Source organism: Mauremys reevesii, linkage group 1 (genome assembly GCF_016161935.1).
Source record: "Mauremys reevesii isolate NIE-2019 linkage group 1, ASM1616193v1, whole genome shotgun sequence".
NCBI classification, from domain to species: Eukaryota; Metazoa; Chordata; order Testudines; family Geoemydidae; genus Mauremys; species Mauremys reevesii.
Genome location: NC_052623.1, coordinates 21,318,350 through 21,335,112, shown reverse-complemented (window position 1 = coordinate 21,335,112; position 16,763 = coordinate 21,318,350). Strand labels below are relative to the sequence as shown.

The 16,763-nt window shown below is 43.4% G+C and overlaps 1 protein-coding gene across 3 annotated transcripts in view; it reads left to right on the top strand.

Annotated features, from left to right (window-relative positions):
• The window catches only part of INTS4 (integrator complex subunit 4), a 63,141-nt gene that overhangs the window by 37,204 nt on the left and 9,174 nt on the right, over positions 1-16,763 (top strand). For all 3 annotated transcript variants that reach the window (XM_039497137.1, XM_039497136.1, XM_039497138.1), the window contains exons 16-19: positions 520-613; positions 5,213-5,293; positions 11,909-12,039; positions 13,299-13,358. In XM_039497137.1, coding sequence (XP_039353071.1) covers positions 520-613; positions 5,213-5,293; positions 11,909-12,039; positions 13,299-13,358 — 366 coding nt within the window. The remainder of the gene's footprint in view (positions 1-519; positions 614-5,212; positions 5,294-11,908; positions 12,040-13,298; positions 13,359-16,763) is intronic.

The window sequence follows — 16,763 nt, the reverse complement described above, 5'->3', positions numbered from 1 at the left end:
CCAGCTCTTCTAAACTATACATCAGACTTACAAAATAAGTTGTATTTCAAAAATGCAGCTATGTTCCAAATATAATTGGCTAGATGAATCCAATATGTTCCAAGCTATCCCTTCTAGCTAGCATCAGAAGAAAGATTTCCCAGCTGTTTAATACAAGTTGGTTGTTTGCTGCTCTTCGAACATCTGCAATGTTTGTGTTAAATCTGGAGCCACCATGCTGTATGGTTCCCGTAGGGATGCAGAGTAATGCAGGATGACAGACTAACTGCTGCTCATGTCAGCCTACAAGAAGGGGAGAGAAGCTAACAGGTCCCCAGGTGCAGGCTGCTCTGCCATGCATGTTTTGCTGCTGTTAATGGGGGTGGTTATAGGGGTGGGCAGAGGTAAAGTACAGAAATAGGTAACTTCGGCCTTGCCACTGCTGCAGGATTTGGAATGTGTTAAAATTGACATTTTGACAGTGCTTTATGATGGTGTTTTAAGATATCTGAATTTTGCATTTTCTCTTATTTTCTCCAGTGACCTTCAGAGGCTTGGAGAACTTCAGTCAGAACTGGCAGGGGTGGCAGACTTCTCCGCAACTTACCTTCGGTGTCAGCTGCTCCTCATCAAGGTTAGGCTTCATCTGTGTTCATAGGGCCTAGAATCGTGTTGTAATTGGCTGTGTGTGTTTGCCAGCGCAGTGCTGGTCAAATCTTGCACTTACCATATTTCATGTGTGCTAGTGAGTCTAACCACTTATGAAGTTGCTTTAGGAAAAGTGATTTATGGTGAAATCGTGATCCAATGTTGCTCTGAGCACAGGACTGGAAGTAAAGGGCTCTTGAGTTTTGTAGCCTGATCCTATAATGGTTGCCAATGGGACTCATTTAATGAGAGGAGTGTACCAAGGTTCTTGCCCCAGAATCAGACACAACAGAATCAAAATTGAGAAGTTCAATATCTTGTAGGGAACCGTGGGGTGTATGGCCAGGGCACTCACACACAGCAAAACACAACCGTAACCATCTTCATTAATATACTTAATAGAGAAAGGAAAGCCCCAAAGCAATAGCATTAATAGAGTATTAGAGAGAGCTTAAATGTTATCTCTTGTGTAGCATATGTTCACAGGCTTGTATACGCATACCACCAGATCTCCAAGAAAGTGGTAAGAGACAAAGGACCAGCCCTATTTCTGGCATGCCAAATGGGTCCGATGGACTGGATCCCTAATGCTTGAAGATAGGTGATTAGATTATAGCACTAAAATATTGAAGGGTGGAGGGCCAACTTCCTCTTCATGTGGGCTCTTGTATGAATATTCATGGTGCTTCCCTGGCTCTATATAAACAAGTACCCAGTCTCCTCTGTCCATATCGAACTTCCTTGCCCTCATAATAGTGGGGTTCCTTTACCTGGTAGGCTAGCATATTAATCCCTATATGCTCATTACCATATTGCTAAAGCAAATTTGTGGTTAAACATCTACCAACGATCCTATCCTAAAATATCCAAGCTTAGTATCAGTTCAGTATTCTTACGGTTGCCTAGTCTCATTTTATGCCAGCTTTTCTCTTAAGCAAGCTAGTTCCCCAAAATCTAGGGTGACTGTTGGGCCACTTTATCTGTGCAAAAGGTCATAGGCCTATGCTTCATTTATGCTAATTTGCTTAAGCCAGTGTTTTACAATATGTAGTCCTGTAGGTTCCTTGTATTACTGCTAGGTAAAATCAAGGCTAAGCTGGCCCTAAGGGCTACAGTTTTTAGCCCAGCTCTGACACTGCTTCCCCTTTGTGCCTTTGGGCAAATCAATTAGACCTTGTTTATACTGTGATTTTAGCCACCGATGTGGCTCCACTGATATATAAACCATGCACTAGGGGAAACTTTGTCTACATAAGGGGTTTGCACAGTGCAGCTACACTGGCTTGAAATCCCAGTGGAGACAAGCTCACTGACCCTTTGCTGACGATGGTCTTTGTTAATGGTTTTAGCGGAACTGGTGCTGAAAGTGGTTTGCCTGCTGATGGAACAAAACTATTTTCAGTACTGTGCAGAAAAGATTCCTAAGACGTGGAGCAGAGTCTTCATTGTGCTCTCTGTTATCATATTGAAAACAATTCCAATTGCAGGTAAACTGTTTTCATCCACTAGGACAACAGTTATCAGCAGGTGGTCAGTTTCTTAGCATAGACCAGAACTTAAATTCTCTGCCTCATTTCTTCATCTATAAAACAGGAATAAAACAGTGACTGCTCACTTAACGTTGTCCTGGTTAACATTGTTTCGTTGTTACGTTGCTGATCAATTAGAGAACATGTTCATTTAAAGTTGTGCAATGCTCCCTTATAACGTTGTTTGGCAGCCGCCTGCTTTGTCCACTGTTTGCAGGAAGAGCAGCCCATTGGAGCTGGTGGGGGCTTGGAACCAGAGTGGACTGGCAGCTCCCCTATCAGCTCCCCTAAGTTCCCTGTGCGGCAGCCGCCCAACAGGCTATCAATTGCCAGGCAGTTCAGCTCTCCCCCCACTCACTGCTGTGTGCTGCTCCTGCCCTCTGCCTTGGAGCTGCTCCCGGGAGCCTCCTGCTTGCTGTGTAGAGGGGTGGGGGGGGAGAGGGGTACTAATGTCAGGGTGTCTTCCTTCCCCTGCCTCCCTGCTCCTGTACCCCATTTCCACAGAGCAGGGGGGACACAACAGAGCTCAGGACGGTGGGAGCTTACTGGCAGTAGCTGCTGTCTCAACTTGCTGATCTACTTAAAAAGACAATGTACTTAGAGTGGTGTCAGCATACTTAGAGAGATGCGCATTGCCCCTTTCTCTCTCCTGGTGTGTGTGTGTGTGTGTCTGTCTCTCTCTCTCTCTCTCTCTCTTACACAGTGTATGTGTGTTTCTCTGCCATGCTGTGTCTCCTCCCTCCATTCATGCTAGCTAATCATTTAGCACAGGGGTTCTCAAACTGGGGGTCGGGACCCTCAGGGGGTTGCGAGGTCATTACATGGGGGGTCGCAAGCTGTCAGCCTCCATCCCAACCCCACTTGCCGTCAACCTCCACCCCAACCCCGCTTGCCTCCAGCATTTATAATGGTGTTAAATATTTTTAAAAAGTGTTTTTAATTCATAAGGGGGGGTCGCACTCAGAGGCTTGTGATGTGAAAGGGGTCACCAGTACAAAAGTTTGAGACCCACTGATTTAGCAGCAAGGCATTCCCTGTGAAATATCCCAGACTCCACTACCTCAAAAAGCTTCACAGTCATCATTGCTGTATACAGTATTAAATTGTTTGTTTAAAACTTGTATTGTGTGTGATATATTAAAAACATAGAAGCAGCAAAGAATCCTGTGGCACCTTATAGACTAACTAATGCTGCAAAACGTCTGTTAGTCTATAACAGACGTTTTGCAGCATTAGTTAGTCTGTAAGGTGCCACAGGATTCTTTGCTGCTTCTACAGAACCAGACTAACACGGCTACCCCTCTGATATTAAAAACATAGTCTTTTTTGTCTGGTGAAAAAAAATTCCCTGGAACCTAACCCCTCCTCTTTACATTAAATTGGATTCACTTAACATTAAAGTAGCATTTTTCAGGAACATAACTACAACATTAAGCGAGGAGTTACTGTACTTACCTAGCTTTCAGGGATGTTGTGAAGATTAATTTAATGTTTGTACATGCTTTGAAGATCTACTATAAAAGTGCAAAGCATGAAGATTTGCAAATGATTCCCTTCTAGAAAAATAACTGTATTGCCTAGTAAAATAGAGAGTGGTTATTAAAATGGAAAAAAAATCATTCTTTGCTCTGTGAATTTGCCATTTGGCTTCTCTCAATGTTAGGCCAGGCAAATCTTCAGGTAAATTTGCAACTCAAAGAAAGTATTACATATAAGCAGATACAGCTCAATGCACTAGTCAATAGCTGGGACAGCAGGTTTTTGCAGAAGCAGTATGTGCTGCCCATGCAGAGAATCAGGGCTTGGGAGTTACCTTGACAGTTCCTCTCCTCCAGGGGGGTGATTGGCGTGAACCTATTTACATTGGAGAAGGGGATATGCTACCGTGTCCTCCTGGCAAAAATAAGTTCTTTTTTGTAGGAGGTGGGTGGACTCTACTTGAAGGTTGGCTCAGGTAAGGGAAATGCTCATGCCGAGGTGAGAAGATCCATTGCAAAGCAACATGGAAAAGGCAGCAATCTTTCTAAACTACTCATGATTTCATAATATCTGGAAAGACTATACAATTTAAAATCCTAAACAGATTGGAAAGTGAGACCCCTCCAGTGCCACTAAAGTATTTTCTGTGACAGAACAGAAACACTTAGGAGCAAATCCTGCCCCTTCCCAACCTCTTGGGGATCAAGGGGTCTTGGATATAGAACTAAAGCTGTTCCCTTGTGCCTGGGGCTGGCCGGCCAGGATTTTAAGAGCCGGTGCAGATAGTGGATACCCTGCATGTTCTGAACCTTGGCTTCCAGAGTGTTGCTGTGCAGTTGTATGGAAGGGAAGATGGGGTGGGAGAGGTGGACCGTGTAGGGAATGGAGTATGGCAGTGGATCTCCCTTGCTGATTCTGTCACAAATCATCAGAAAACAATAGATACTTTGGTACCAGTGTCAGTAGCTGTGATTATCCAGTAGTCTTAGTAACTCACTAAATCTTCTCCATTGTTTTTTGGTGGGGATGGAGCTGCCTACAGACGTGTCCTAGAATATTGCTGGGTCCATGAGCTTCTGAGAACAGGTGTTACCATTGCCTGACACCTGATGAGTTCCTGATCTCAGTCTGAGAAAGTGGTGATCAGCCAGGATAGGGGAGTGTTTCTTGTTTTCCCAATATCCATATCCTGTGCCTTTTAAAGAATACTTTATATTAAAGCTATTCTGGCAAGTAGCTAATAAATTCATACTTGGAATATAGCTTTTACATGTGAAACCTATGGTGGGGGTAAGGTGTATTTGTTTGTTTTATTTTATGGAGTTTTCATATTCCTCCATTTTCTATTTTGCTCATATTTTTAAAGGCACCCCTGCATCAGGCCGACACATTCTCCAGGAATGAAGAAACTGTGAGTGCTGCCTCCTGAGCAGCAAGGAGGGGTTGTCTGGGAGACACAAAGCACTCTCTCTTCCTGTGTTGTTCCCAAGCCCTTTTAGCACAGGAATATAACTTCATTTTCACTCTTAAATTATCGTGTTGGACATTTGTCAATATTCCATGGGTTTCTTTTGTAGGCCCTCCAGGAAAAACTGTGGAATGTGGCAGCTCCTCTCTACCTGAAACAGAATGCTTTGGCATCAGCTGCTGCAAAACAGGTGAGATTGTAGGAGCCATGTCTTCATGAGGGCAAGTCCTCTGTGCAAGGACCTTCCCTCATGTGTTTAGATGTGCCATATGCCTCTGACTGTTTAAGTAAAATAGACTATTTTAGTAATCTTGGATTCCAAAAGCAACGTGAATTGTGTGTGAGGTGTGGGATGAATGCTAAGCTGATGTGTATGTAACTCCACATGTACCGAAGATATTCAGAATTGCTTGGATGTTGTTGTTTTTTTAAAAAAGAGAAAACTACACACACAGCAGATAATTGGGTGATATCTAAATTATGAGTCAACCATCTGATTGAAGATATTATGATTATGTACAACTCCACATTCAACATATTTAAATGCCCGTAGGAAACTAAAAGCTCTCTGCGTGTCATCTTCAGAGGAAGATCTCCAAGGCTGATTTTGTTGCTGTTGAGTCTGAGTCTAACTAGTCTGACAGTCGCTCACAAGATCAGCTGTGCTAAAGTCACCATAGAATCATAGAAATGTAGGGCTGGAAGGGACCTTGAGAGGTCCTCAAGGCCTGCCCACCTCCCTTGCCTTAGGCATGACCAAATAAACCTAGACCATCCCTGCCAGGTGTTTGTCAAACCTGTTCCTAAAAAGCTCCAAGGACAGAGATTCCACAACCTCTCTTGGAAGCCTATTCCAGTGCTTAACTTTCCTTACAGTTAGGAAGATTTTCCTAATACTTACCTTAAATTTTCCTTGCTGCGGATTAGGCCAATTACTAATTTTCCTACCTTCCATGGACATGGAGAAAAATTAATCACTGTCCTTTTTGTAACAGCCTTTAACATATTTGAAGACTGTTATCAGGTCCTCCTTCAGTCTTTTTTACAAGACTAAACATGACCAGGTTTTTTTAACCATTCCTCTTACGTCAGTTTTTTTTAAACCTTGTATCACTTTTTTCCAGCTGAGGCCTCACCAGTGCCAAATAGAGCAACACAGTTACAAAGGCTAATGTCATTCTGAGGTGTTTTAACAATGGAATGGGTTACGTAGGGAGCTGGTGGAATCTCCTTCCTTAGAGGTTTTTAAGGTCAGGCTTGACAAAGCCCTGGCTGGGATGATTTAGTTGGGAATTGGTCCTGCTTTGAGCAGGGGGTTGGACTAGATACCTCCTGAGGTCCCTTCCACCCTGATAGTCTATGATTCTAACAGGAGTGTTTTACATACAACACTCCTGTTAATACACCCCAGAATGACATTAGCCTCTTTCACAACTGCATCACATTGTTAATTCATATTCAGTTTTCAGAGTAGCAGCCATGTTAGTCTGTATCCGCAGAAAGAACAGGAGTACTTAACTATCTTGTGTACTTTTATTTGAGCATAAGCTTTCGTGGGCTACAGCCCACTTCATCGAATGCATGCAGTGGAAAATACAATAGGAAGATATATATATATATATAATATATATATACACACACACACAGAGAACATGAAACAATGAGTGTTACCATACACTCTCTAATGAGAGTGATCAGTTAAGGTGAGCTATTACCAGCAGAGGAGAGAAAAACTTTTTGTAGTGATAATCAAAATGGTCCATTTGCAGCAGTTGACAAGAAGTTGTGAGGAACTGTGTGTGTGTGTGTGGGGGGGAATAAACATGGGGAAATAGTTTTACTTTGTGTAATATTCAGTTTGTGATCCACTATAACACCAAGATCTGTTTCAGCAGTACTACCACCTAGCCAGTTATTCCCCATTTTGTAATTGTGTATTTGAGTTTTTTCTTCATACGTGAAATACTTTGCACTTACTTTTATTGAATTTCATCTTGTTGATTTCAGACCAATTCTCCAATTTGTCAAGATCATTTTGAATTCTGTCCTCCAAAGGGCTTGCAATTCCTCCCCATTTGTTGTTATCCACACATTTTATAAGCATACACCATTGTCTAAGTCATTAATGAAAACATTGAAATAGTACCAGACCCATGACTGACCCCTGTTGGACCCCATTAGATATGTCCTCCCAGTTTGACAGTAAATCTTTATTACCATATATACTCTGTCATAAGCCGGTTCGTTTATAAGCCGACCCCCCAAGATGGATAAGTAAAAATGGAAAATTTTTATGACCCGTTCATAAACCGACCCTATAATTCAGAGGTCAGCAAACTTTGGCTTCTGGGCCATCAGGATAAGCTGCTAGTGGGCTGAGATGGTTTGTTTACCTTGAGCGTCCGCAGGCATGGAGGTAAAGCTAAGTAAACAAAGTGTCTCGGCGCACCAGCTGCTTACCCTGATGGCCTGGGACAGCAACTGGTGGGGGAATTTTTTTTTGGGGGGGGGGGGGACAGGGGAGTAACCCCTGTGACCACCCCCCACATGACCCCATCCCTAACCCAGGACCCCACACACTATCCCCATCCCATCCCTTCCCACCTTATCTGGGGAGGGCCAGGGGAGGATCTCTCGGGCTTGGCTGGAGCTGCTCTGGCAGGCTGGGCAGCACGGCCACAGCCTGCTCTGGCGGGCCAGACATGTTCCAGCAGGCTGGGCCGGGTGGCACAGCCGCAGTGTGCTCCGGTGGGCTGGGTGGCGCGGCCAGAGCCTGCTCTGGGGGGTCGGGCCAAGCGGCACAGCTGCACCTGCCAGCCCTGGAGCTGCAGCTGCTTCGGAGGCTGTGGGGAGAGCAGCGTGGCCAGAAGCGGAGAGACTCTGGCCCCACTCTTCCCTTCTGGCTCTGCTGGCTGTGCTGCCTCTCCTTGCTAATAGCCATTGATGGACCTATCCTCCATGAATTTATCGAGTTCTTTAAACTCTCTGTTATAGTGTTGGCCTTCACAACATCCTCTGGCAAAGAGTTCCACGGGTTGACTGTGCGTTGTGTGAAAAAATACTTCCTTTTGTTCGTTTTTAAACCTTTACCTTAGACCTTAGTCCATCCCATGCCTGCTGCACATTGGGCTACCCACATTTGCCATCATTGCCTGCCAGCTGCCCGTCTCTCTCCAAATCTTCTCATTTCATGTTGAGATACTTGATGTCGTTCAGAACTGTTTGTTTCCATGTTATTTGCAGTTTTCCTCTCTTTCTTCTTGCGTTTTCTGGCTTCCATTCAAGGGCGGTATTTAGTAAGCGTTCTTTTTCCATTCTCAGCACATGTCCCAGCCGCTGATGTCGTCTTTTGTAGATTATTTGTGAGCGGGTGCCTTGTCCAGTAATTTTTCTGATTTCTTCATTTGTCTTCCTATCTCTGTATGTTATTCCCAATATTCTTCTCAGACATTTGTGATGTAATGGATGCCAGGCTGGGCAGCACAGCCACAGCCTGCTCTGGCGGGCCAGACATGTTCCAGCAGGCTGGGCCGGGTGGCACAGCCGCAGTGTGCTCCGGTGGGCTGGGTGGCGCGGCCAGAGCCTGCTCTGGGGGGTCGGGCCAAGCGGCACGGCTGCACCTGCCAGCCCTGGAGCTGCAGCTGCTTCGGAGGCTGTGGGGAGAGCAGCGTGGCCAGAAGCGGAGAGACTCTGGCCCCACTCTTCCCTTCTGGCTCTGCTGGCTGTGCTGCCTCTCCTTGCTAATAGCCATTGATGGACCTATCCTCCATGAATTTATCAAGTTCTTTAAACTCTCTGTTATAGTCTTGGCCTTCACAACATCCTCTGGCAAAGAGTTCCACGGGTTGACTGTGCGTTGTGTGAAAAAATACTTCCTTTTGTTCGTTTTTAAACCTTTACCTTAGACCTTAGTCCATCCCATGCCTGCTGCACATTGGGCTACCCACATTTGCCATCATTGCCTGCCAACTGCCCGTCTCTCTCCAAATCTTCCCATTTCATGTTGAGATACTTGATGTCGTTCAGAACTGTTTGTTTCCATGTTATTTGCAGTTTTCCTCTCTTTCTTCTTGCTTTTTCTGGCTTCCATTCAAGGGCGGTATTTAGTAAGCGTTCTTTTTCCATTCTCAGCACATGTCCCAGCCGCTGATGTCGTCTTTTGTAGATTATTTGTGAGCGGGTGCCTTGTCCAGTAATTTTTCTGATTTCTTCATTTGTCTTCCTATCTCTGTATGTTATTCCCAATATTCTTCTCAGACATTTGTGATGTAATGGATGTAGCTTTTGTGTATCTTTCTTGGTAAGTTGCCATGGCTCACTGCTATATGTTGTGATGGCAATAGCAATTACTTTGTACACATTCAGTTTTGTCTTGAGGGAGATGTTTTTGAGTCTTCCAAATGCAGCGTTTGCCTTCCCGATTCTTCTTCTTATTTCCTCGGAACTAGTTTCATATTGGCTGATGGTACTTCCGAGATACGTAAAATTGGCCACCTTCTCCAGTTTCTCTTATTTCAATTTTGATTTCTGTCCCTATAGTCCACGTGAACATGACTTTACATTTCTTTGCATTGCATCTCAAACCTATCTTCTCCAAAAATGCACAAACCAAGTAAAAGAAGTAATGTAGTCCGTTGGCATCTTCACTGATAAGAGCGCTGCCTATTAATTTCATTTGGTGGCCCCTAGTTCTTGTGTTATGAGAAGGAGTAAATAACACTTCCTTATTTACTTTCTCCACACCAGTCATGATTTTATAGACCTCTATCATATCCCCCCTTAGTCGTCTCTTTTCCAATCTGAAGAGTTACAGTCTTATTAATCTCTGCTTATACGGCAGCTGTTCCATACCCCTAATCATTTTTGTTGCCCTTTTCTGAAACTTTTCCAAGGCCAATATATCTTTTTTGAGATGGGGTGACCACATCTGCACGCAGTATTCAAGATGTGAGCATACCATGGATTTATATAGAGGCAATATGATATTTTCTGTCTTATTATCTATACCTTTCCTAATGATTCCCAACATTCTGTTCGCTTTTTTGACTGCTGCTGCACATTGAGAGGATGTTTTCAGAGAAGTATCCACAATGACTCCAAGATCTCTTTCTTGAGTGGTAACAGCTGATTTAGACCCCATCATTTTATATGTATAGTTGTGATTATGTTTTCCAATGTGCATTACTTTGCATTTATCAACATCCAATTTCATCTGCCACTTCGTTGCCCAGTCACCTGGTTTTGAGAGATCCTTTTGTAGCTCTTCGCTGTTTGCCTGAGACTTAACTATCTTGTGTAGTTTTGTATCATCTTCAAATTTTGCCACCTCACTGTTTACCCCTTTATCCAGATCATTTATGAATATGTTAAATAGGACTGGGCCCAGTACAGACCCCTGGGGGACACCGCTATTTACTTGTCTCCATTCTGAAAACTGACCATTTATTCCTACCCTTTGTTTCCTATCTTTTAACCAGTTACCAATCCATGAGAGAACTTTCCCTCTTATCCCATGACAGCTAACTTTGCTTAAGAGCCTTTAGTGAGGGAGCTTGTCAAAGGTTTTCTGAAAATCTAAATACAAATCTAAGCTTTTCCCATGTTCAATTTTGACAAGACCCATGAGAAAACATGCACAGAAAAGCCAAAACTGAAGAATCCAAGTAGAAGCAGAGGAGAAAGAGAGCTATTCAGCAACATGGAAACAAACCTAAGCCGGAAACAAGTATCTAGTCCTGTTGAGAGAAGATATTGACTATTTGAGTCTCCAGTTAATTAAAATGTAGTGAAGAGACAGCTATCACTGTCAGAGCCCACTATGTTGTAAAGAGCTGTCTCCAGAGACTGGTGGAAAGAAAAGTCTATTAGGCTTGTATATCTTTCTCTAATTGCAATAACTTTACTGGCAGCTGTGCCCAGCAGTACCCAGACCCCTCGGCGAGGCTACTTGTTCTGATTGCACATGCAGCTCACTCCCAGAAAATGAGAGGAGAGGCCAAACTTTCTTATAGTGTAACTTGGTGGCACTTGACTTCAATATGAAGTGCTACTTGCAGAGAAGTTAGCAACCTTCTTTAATAATCTAAGCACTTCTCCAGTTTATTTGTGCATATTTTATATGTTCTACTATAATCAACTAATGTAACATCACAAATAGGATAACTTCTTGCCTAAACTGTGAACTATATATTTTGGAGAATCCAGAATGACATGTATGTTTTTTGTTTTGTAGCTGAAGCTTGAAATTGAACGGGGAGCATTCTTGAGTGTAAAGTTGATTGCAAGAGGATTGGACACTTTTTTTTTAAAAATCAAAATCCAGACAAACCTGAAACTGCCCATCTAGATCTTAAATTCGAACAGGGTCTTTGGAGCTGTTGTTTTTTGCTTACCTCTTGTGCTATCCCACTGTATCAGGGCAATTATTACAGGAGTGGGTTAGTGGGCACCAAAAAGCTTACAATGAGGGTGGTTGGAAACAGGATGCAGGGAGAGATGGCATCAGGAAAGAGAGAGGGATGGGTAAGCAGCACATAGACACCTCCCATGAACATCCTTGTTTCTGCAAGGTTTCATTCATTGTATTTCTTTTAATTTATTTAGGGATAGACTCTAATCCCCCTTACACATGTTGGGTACTATCTTATTCCATGAATAGCTCAACTGAAATTGAGACTGAGATGCTATTTGTCTCAGACGTATGAGACTGAGATGCATGAGTAAAGGTCTCTAACTCTGACAACCACACTCGCCCAGCAGCTGAACAAAATCTGACACAGTTAATCACATGTTGTTTATATTGTAGATTATGGAAGAAACTTACAAAATGGAGTTTATGTACAGTGGAGTGGAAAATAGACAAGTGGTCATTATTCACCACATGAGACTGCAAGCCAAAGCGTTACAACTTATAGTGACTGCACGTACTACTAGAGGGTAAGAATTACCTGCAGGGGAGGCTTCTTGAATGGGTTACCTGCAAAAATCCAGTTCTCTCAAGCTTGGTTGCAAATGACAAAGGTAACTTACATGTGTAATACATAATCATATGCAAATAACGGATCATTAAAAGACTGTTGAGAATGAGATGGTTTCTTCATTTATCTTCAAAGCACCTGTTGAGCTACACAGCATAAAGTCAAGTTATGAACTTGCTAGGAGTGTACAAGCCATTTGGGTTTTTTTCCTCTGACACAAGGGTATGAAATACATATCTAATCACTTCTAATTTGATAGGGCATCATTCATTTTAGACCTGAAAATTTGGAGTATTTTTAAATAGGAAAATGTCAGATGCATATTAAAAAAAAAATACCCATCATATTTATATTAATGGATTACCCTATATGCTTGTTAATGAGTCTTTTCTGTTAGAAAAGAAAAAAAATCTTTTTACTGACTTATTTCTGCCGCGGATGTTTTAGGCACTAGTACTGCAAATACTTAAGCATGTGCAGAACTTTGATCAGATGAGTGGCCCTGTTTAGTTCAATTTGATTATTCAAGTGAGTAAAGTTACACACGAGTTTGTGTTTGCACAATCAGAGCCTTATGTTATGTCTGTACTGGAGCTGGAAGGTGTATGAGACATACCTGCAGTAGCTCTGATCAAGTTAGTGCACTAAAAATGGAAATGTAACTATTGTGGCATGAGTGGTAGAAGGGTCTAGCCATCCCAAGTACATACCAGTTCAAGATGCTGATTACGTACCTGGGCAGCCAGTCCCTCCCGCTGCTCATGCTGCCATGGCTACACTTGGATTTTTAGTGTGCTAACTCAATCAAAGCTAGTGCGGATATGTCTCCTCAAGCTGGAATGTACACCTTCCAGGTGCACTGTAGATATACCCTTAGTTTGTCACGGTTAGGGCACAATATTAGGAGGCTGGATTTTTAGCTTTTATTTCCAGCCGTAACATAGAGTTGCCTTGGGAAGTGACTTAACCTATTTGCTTCTCAGTTTCCCATGTTACAATGCTGAAGTTAATACTTTCTTCACAGAGGTAAAGAATCTGTTTAAACGCAAAGATTTATTTTATGAAACTATCATGCTGGCCTCTCATCTGTAAGATCTTGCACTTCCCACAAGCACAGGATGTTCCAGAATCTCTAGATAATTTTATAATGCTGATAGGATTATAGCCAGTTTTTAACTGGGGGAGAAAAATAACAGGAACCTTTTATCTTCATTTCAGAGTGGAACCCCTTTTTGGAATGTGTGAAAATTTTTTACAGGAGGTGGATTCTTTTCAGAGGTGAGTTCCCCATTGCTCTTTCCCTTTCTATTAAAAAAAAAAAAAAACAACACAAGAACATTGATACAAAATCCTTTCTCACCCACGAAAGCTTATGCTCCAATACGTCTGTTAGTCTGTAAGGTGCCACAGGACTCTTGGTCGCTTTTTACAGATGCAGACAAACATGGCTACCCCTCTGATGTTATATGTAATAATAATCTCAAATAGAATGTGCCAAACTGATCTTAAGCTTTTAAGATGTATGTAATTCTAAAAAATAAAAAAATCCAAAGTTGCATAGTATAGAAAAATTCTGCTCTCAATCTACACAGTGGGTTTCATCTTGGATATCTGGCTTTCTTTGCAGCTCCTATTGCCACCAATGAGATCTGTGCATGTAGGGCCTGATCCTGCACCTATTAAACTCAGTTAGCTCAGTCGTGTAGAATTGGGGTCTTAGCAAAAACAGAATATAACCATGTAAGTAAAGAATCACTGGGCAGGTCTGAAAACAGAATATCTTCTCTCTTCTCTTCCCCCCCCCCTCCATTTTCTTTAATGAATGTACCATATGGATTATTGAAAAGCTTCTTATGGCTTGTAGCAAATGCCCCAAGATCATAATCATCTCACATTATCAGCTAACGGATTTAAAAATCTTGTGCAGTTTTTGGCTTCTAATAGGCTGACAGTTTATTTCTTCGCTTTTAAAGTAGCTATCACTGTGGTATCTGTGATTGTCCCCATGCGTTCCACTTCTGGTGTGCATGTGCCAGATCAGATTTTTTTGGACTAGCAGTATTCACTGGGGTTGTGCCTGCATGCTGGATGCCCTTGCCCACCACCCACCCATGGGCATAAAGACCGAATGAGCCCAACTGTCCATCAGTTCCTTTTTACGATCCATGGCTGCAAGACGGAACTCTTGCAATGTCCACTTCTCTGCACCCTGGCATCTATAGCACCTTCCTCAAAAAAGGCAGCTACGCACTATCAAGTCCCTTCAGGTGGTTGAATATTTTTATGTGCACCTAGTTTGTGGGACTTGGTATAGCAGCTGTGCATGAAAAATCCAGATAGCATGGACCCCCAAAAGGGACTCAAAGAGAATGATCTGAAAAAATTTGATTTACCTAGGAGGAAAAAATAATCACCATTGAGCCTGCAGATGCAAATTGCAAATTACCAGCTGTTCTTGTCAAAAGTAGGATTACATTAATTGGGATAAGGTATCACAATTTACTGAACACTTCCCTCAAGAAAATGAGGAACTGTTATCTCTTGTAGTTGACGGACATTGGATGGCTCAGATATCACTGCAGGCAACATTAGATACTTCGGATACTGCAGCATGCTTCATGGCCACCTTCATTGCCATGCATAGGATTTCATGGTTACTATCTTCTAGAATACTGAGGGAGGTCCAGACAACAGCTGAGGACCTCCTGTTTGAAGGTTGTGACCTGTTCAGTGCTAGAACTGCGGCCTCTGAAAGATTTGAGAATCATTCTCATTCCTTGAGTCTGCGTGCCAGCCTCTAAGCATGTTGGGTAACAAAACTCTAGACAGAGGCCCTCCGCATGTTACAGTAAAACCTCAGAGTTACGAACAGCAGAGTTACGAACTGACCAATCAACCGTAACCCTCATTTGGAACCGGAAGTACACAATCAGGCGGCAGCAGCAGAGACCAAAACAAAAAACAAACAAAAAAGCAAGTATAGTACTGTGTTAAATGTAAACTACTGGCAGGGGGGGAAAAAGGGAATGTAGCATTTTTCTTCTACGTAGTAAAATTTCAGAGCTGTATTAAGTCAATGTTCAGTTGTAAACTTTTGAAAGAACAACCATAATGTTTTGTTCAGAGTTACGAACGTTTCAGAGTTCCAGAAAATCTCCATTCCTGAGGTGTTCGTAACTCTGAGGTTCTACTGTATAATTGACAAAGATCATCAGAGCCACCGAGGAAGAAGTAGAAAGCCTGCTGCCTCTTCCTCTGCTATTGCACACCCCGTGTCCCCCTTACAGCAGCAAGACTGATGCTGCAGTCGAGCTTTTCAGAGCCTTTGGAGGATCTGTACCCTTTCCTACCTCCCACCCCTTTTGGCAACTTCCTCTTTATTTTCAGGTGGGCCTGGAATTGAATTACCTCAGACCACTGGGTCTTAGAAATCAATATGGGTATTCCATTCAGTTCAGACCCTTCCTGCCCCCCACCTCTCTTCTCCATTCCTCTTCAGGAGCCCCCCTTAAGACATACTGTTACAGCAAGAAGTGGGCTCCCGTCTAAATCTGAGAGCACTGGAAAGAGTTGTTTCTGGAATTCAGAGGGGAGAGGGGTTTTACAAACATTATTTTCTAGTCCCAAAGAAGGTGGGTTGTCACCCAGTGCTACACTGAACATGTCTCAGCAAGTTCATCCATCATTTCAAATTGAGGATGGTAGCTGTCGCTTCCATAATCCCATCCTTGGATCCCCAAGACTGGTTTGCGGCTCTCTACATACAAGATGCATACTTTCACATATCAGTTCATCCAGCACACAGAAAATACCTGAGATTCCAAGTGGACACTTTTTACTACCAGTACAGTGTTCTGCCCTGTGGTCTTTCAGCAACACCCGGGGTATTCATCAAGCGCTTGGCAGTCATGGCAGCCAGGGGCGGCTCTAGCAATTTCGCCGCTCCAAGCATGGCGGCACGCTGCGGGGGGGCGCTCTGGCGGTCGCAGGTCCAGCGGCTCCGGTGGACCTCCTGCAGACATGCCTGCGGGAGGTCCACCGGAGCTGCCTGCCGCCCTCCCGGTGACAGGCAGAGCGCCCCCCGCAGCATGCCGCCCCAAGCACGCGCTTGGCACGCTGGGGTCTGGAGCAGGCCCTGATGGCAGCTCACCTGAGTAGACAAGAGATCCAGATATATCCGTACTTTGACAGTTGACTCATTCAAGGAAGGTCACCACAGCAGATGGTTGATTCCTTTCACCTGATCCTACATCTTTTCGCCACAGTGGGTCTCAGGATCAACAAAGAAAAATTATCACTGTTGCCGACCAAGAGAATAGTGTTTGTGGGGGGCAGTGCTAGATACCATATTGGCAAAGGCTTCTCTGTGTCACAGGAGAGATTCAGGAACAAGGAATATCTCAGGCTCACCCACAAATGTCAGTAAGAATTTGCCTCAGACACCTGCGTCACATGGCTTCCTGCACTTGCTTCACATAGCATACCAGATGCCTCTCATGCAAGGGTAGTTGAAATCTTTATATTTACCAGCAGAGATCATCTGAGGGTGCAGGTCCCCCAAGGAGTAGTCTCATTCAGTTGATGGAAACACACTGCTGGTGTGCAAAAGAGTACTGTTTTCTCCAACTCCGCTTACCAGGATGCTGGTTACAGATGCCTCCATACTGTCTTTGGGAGCTCACC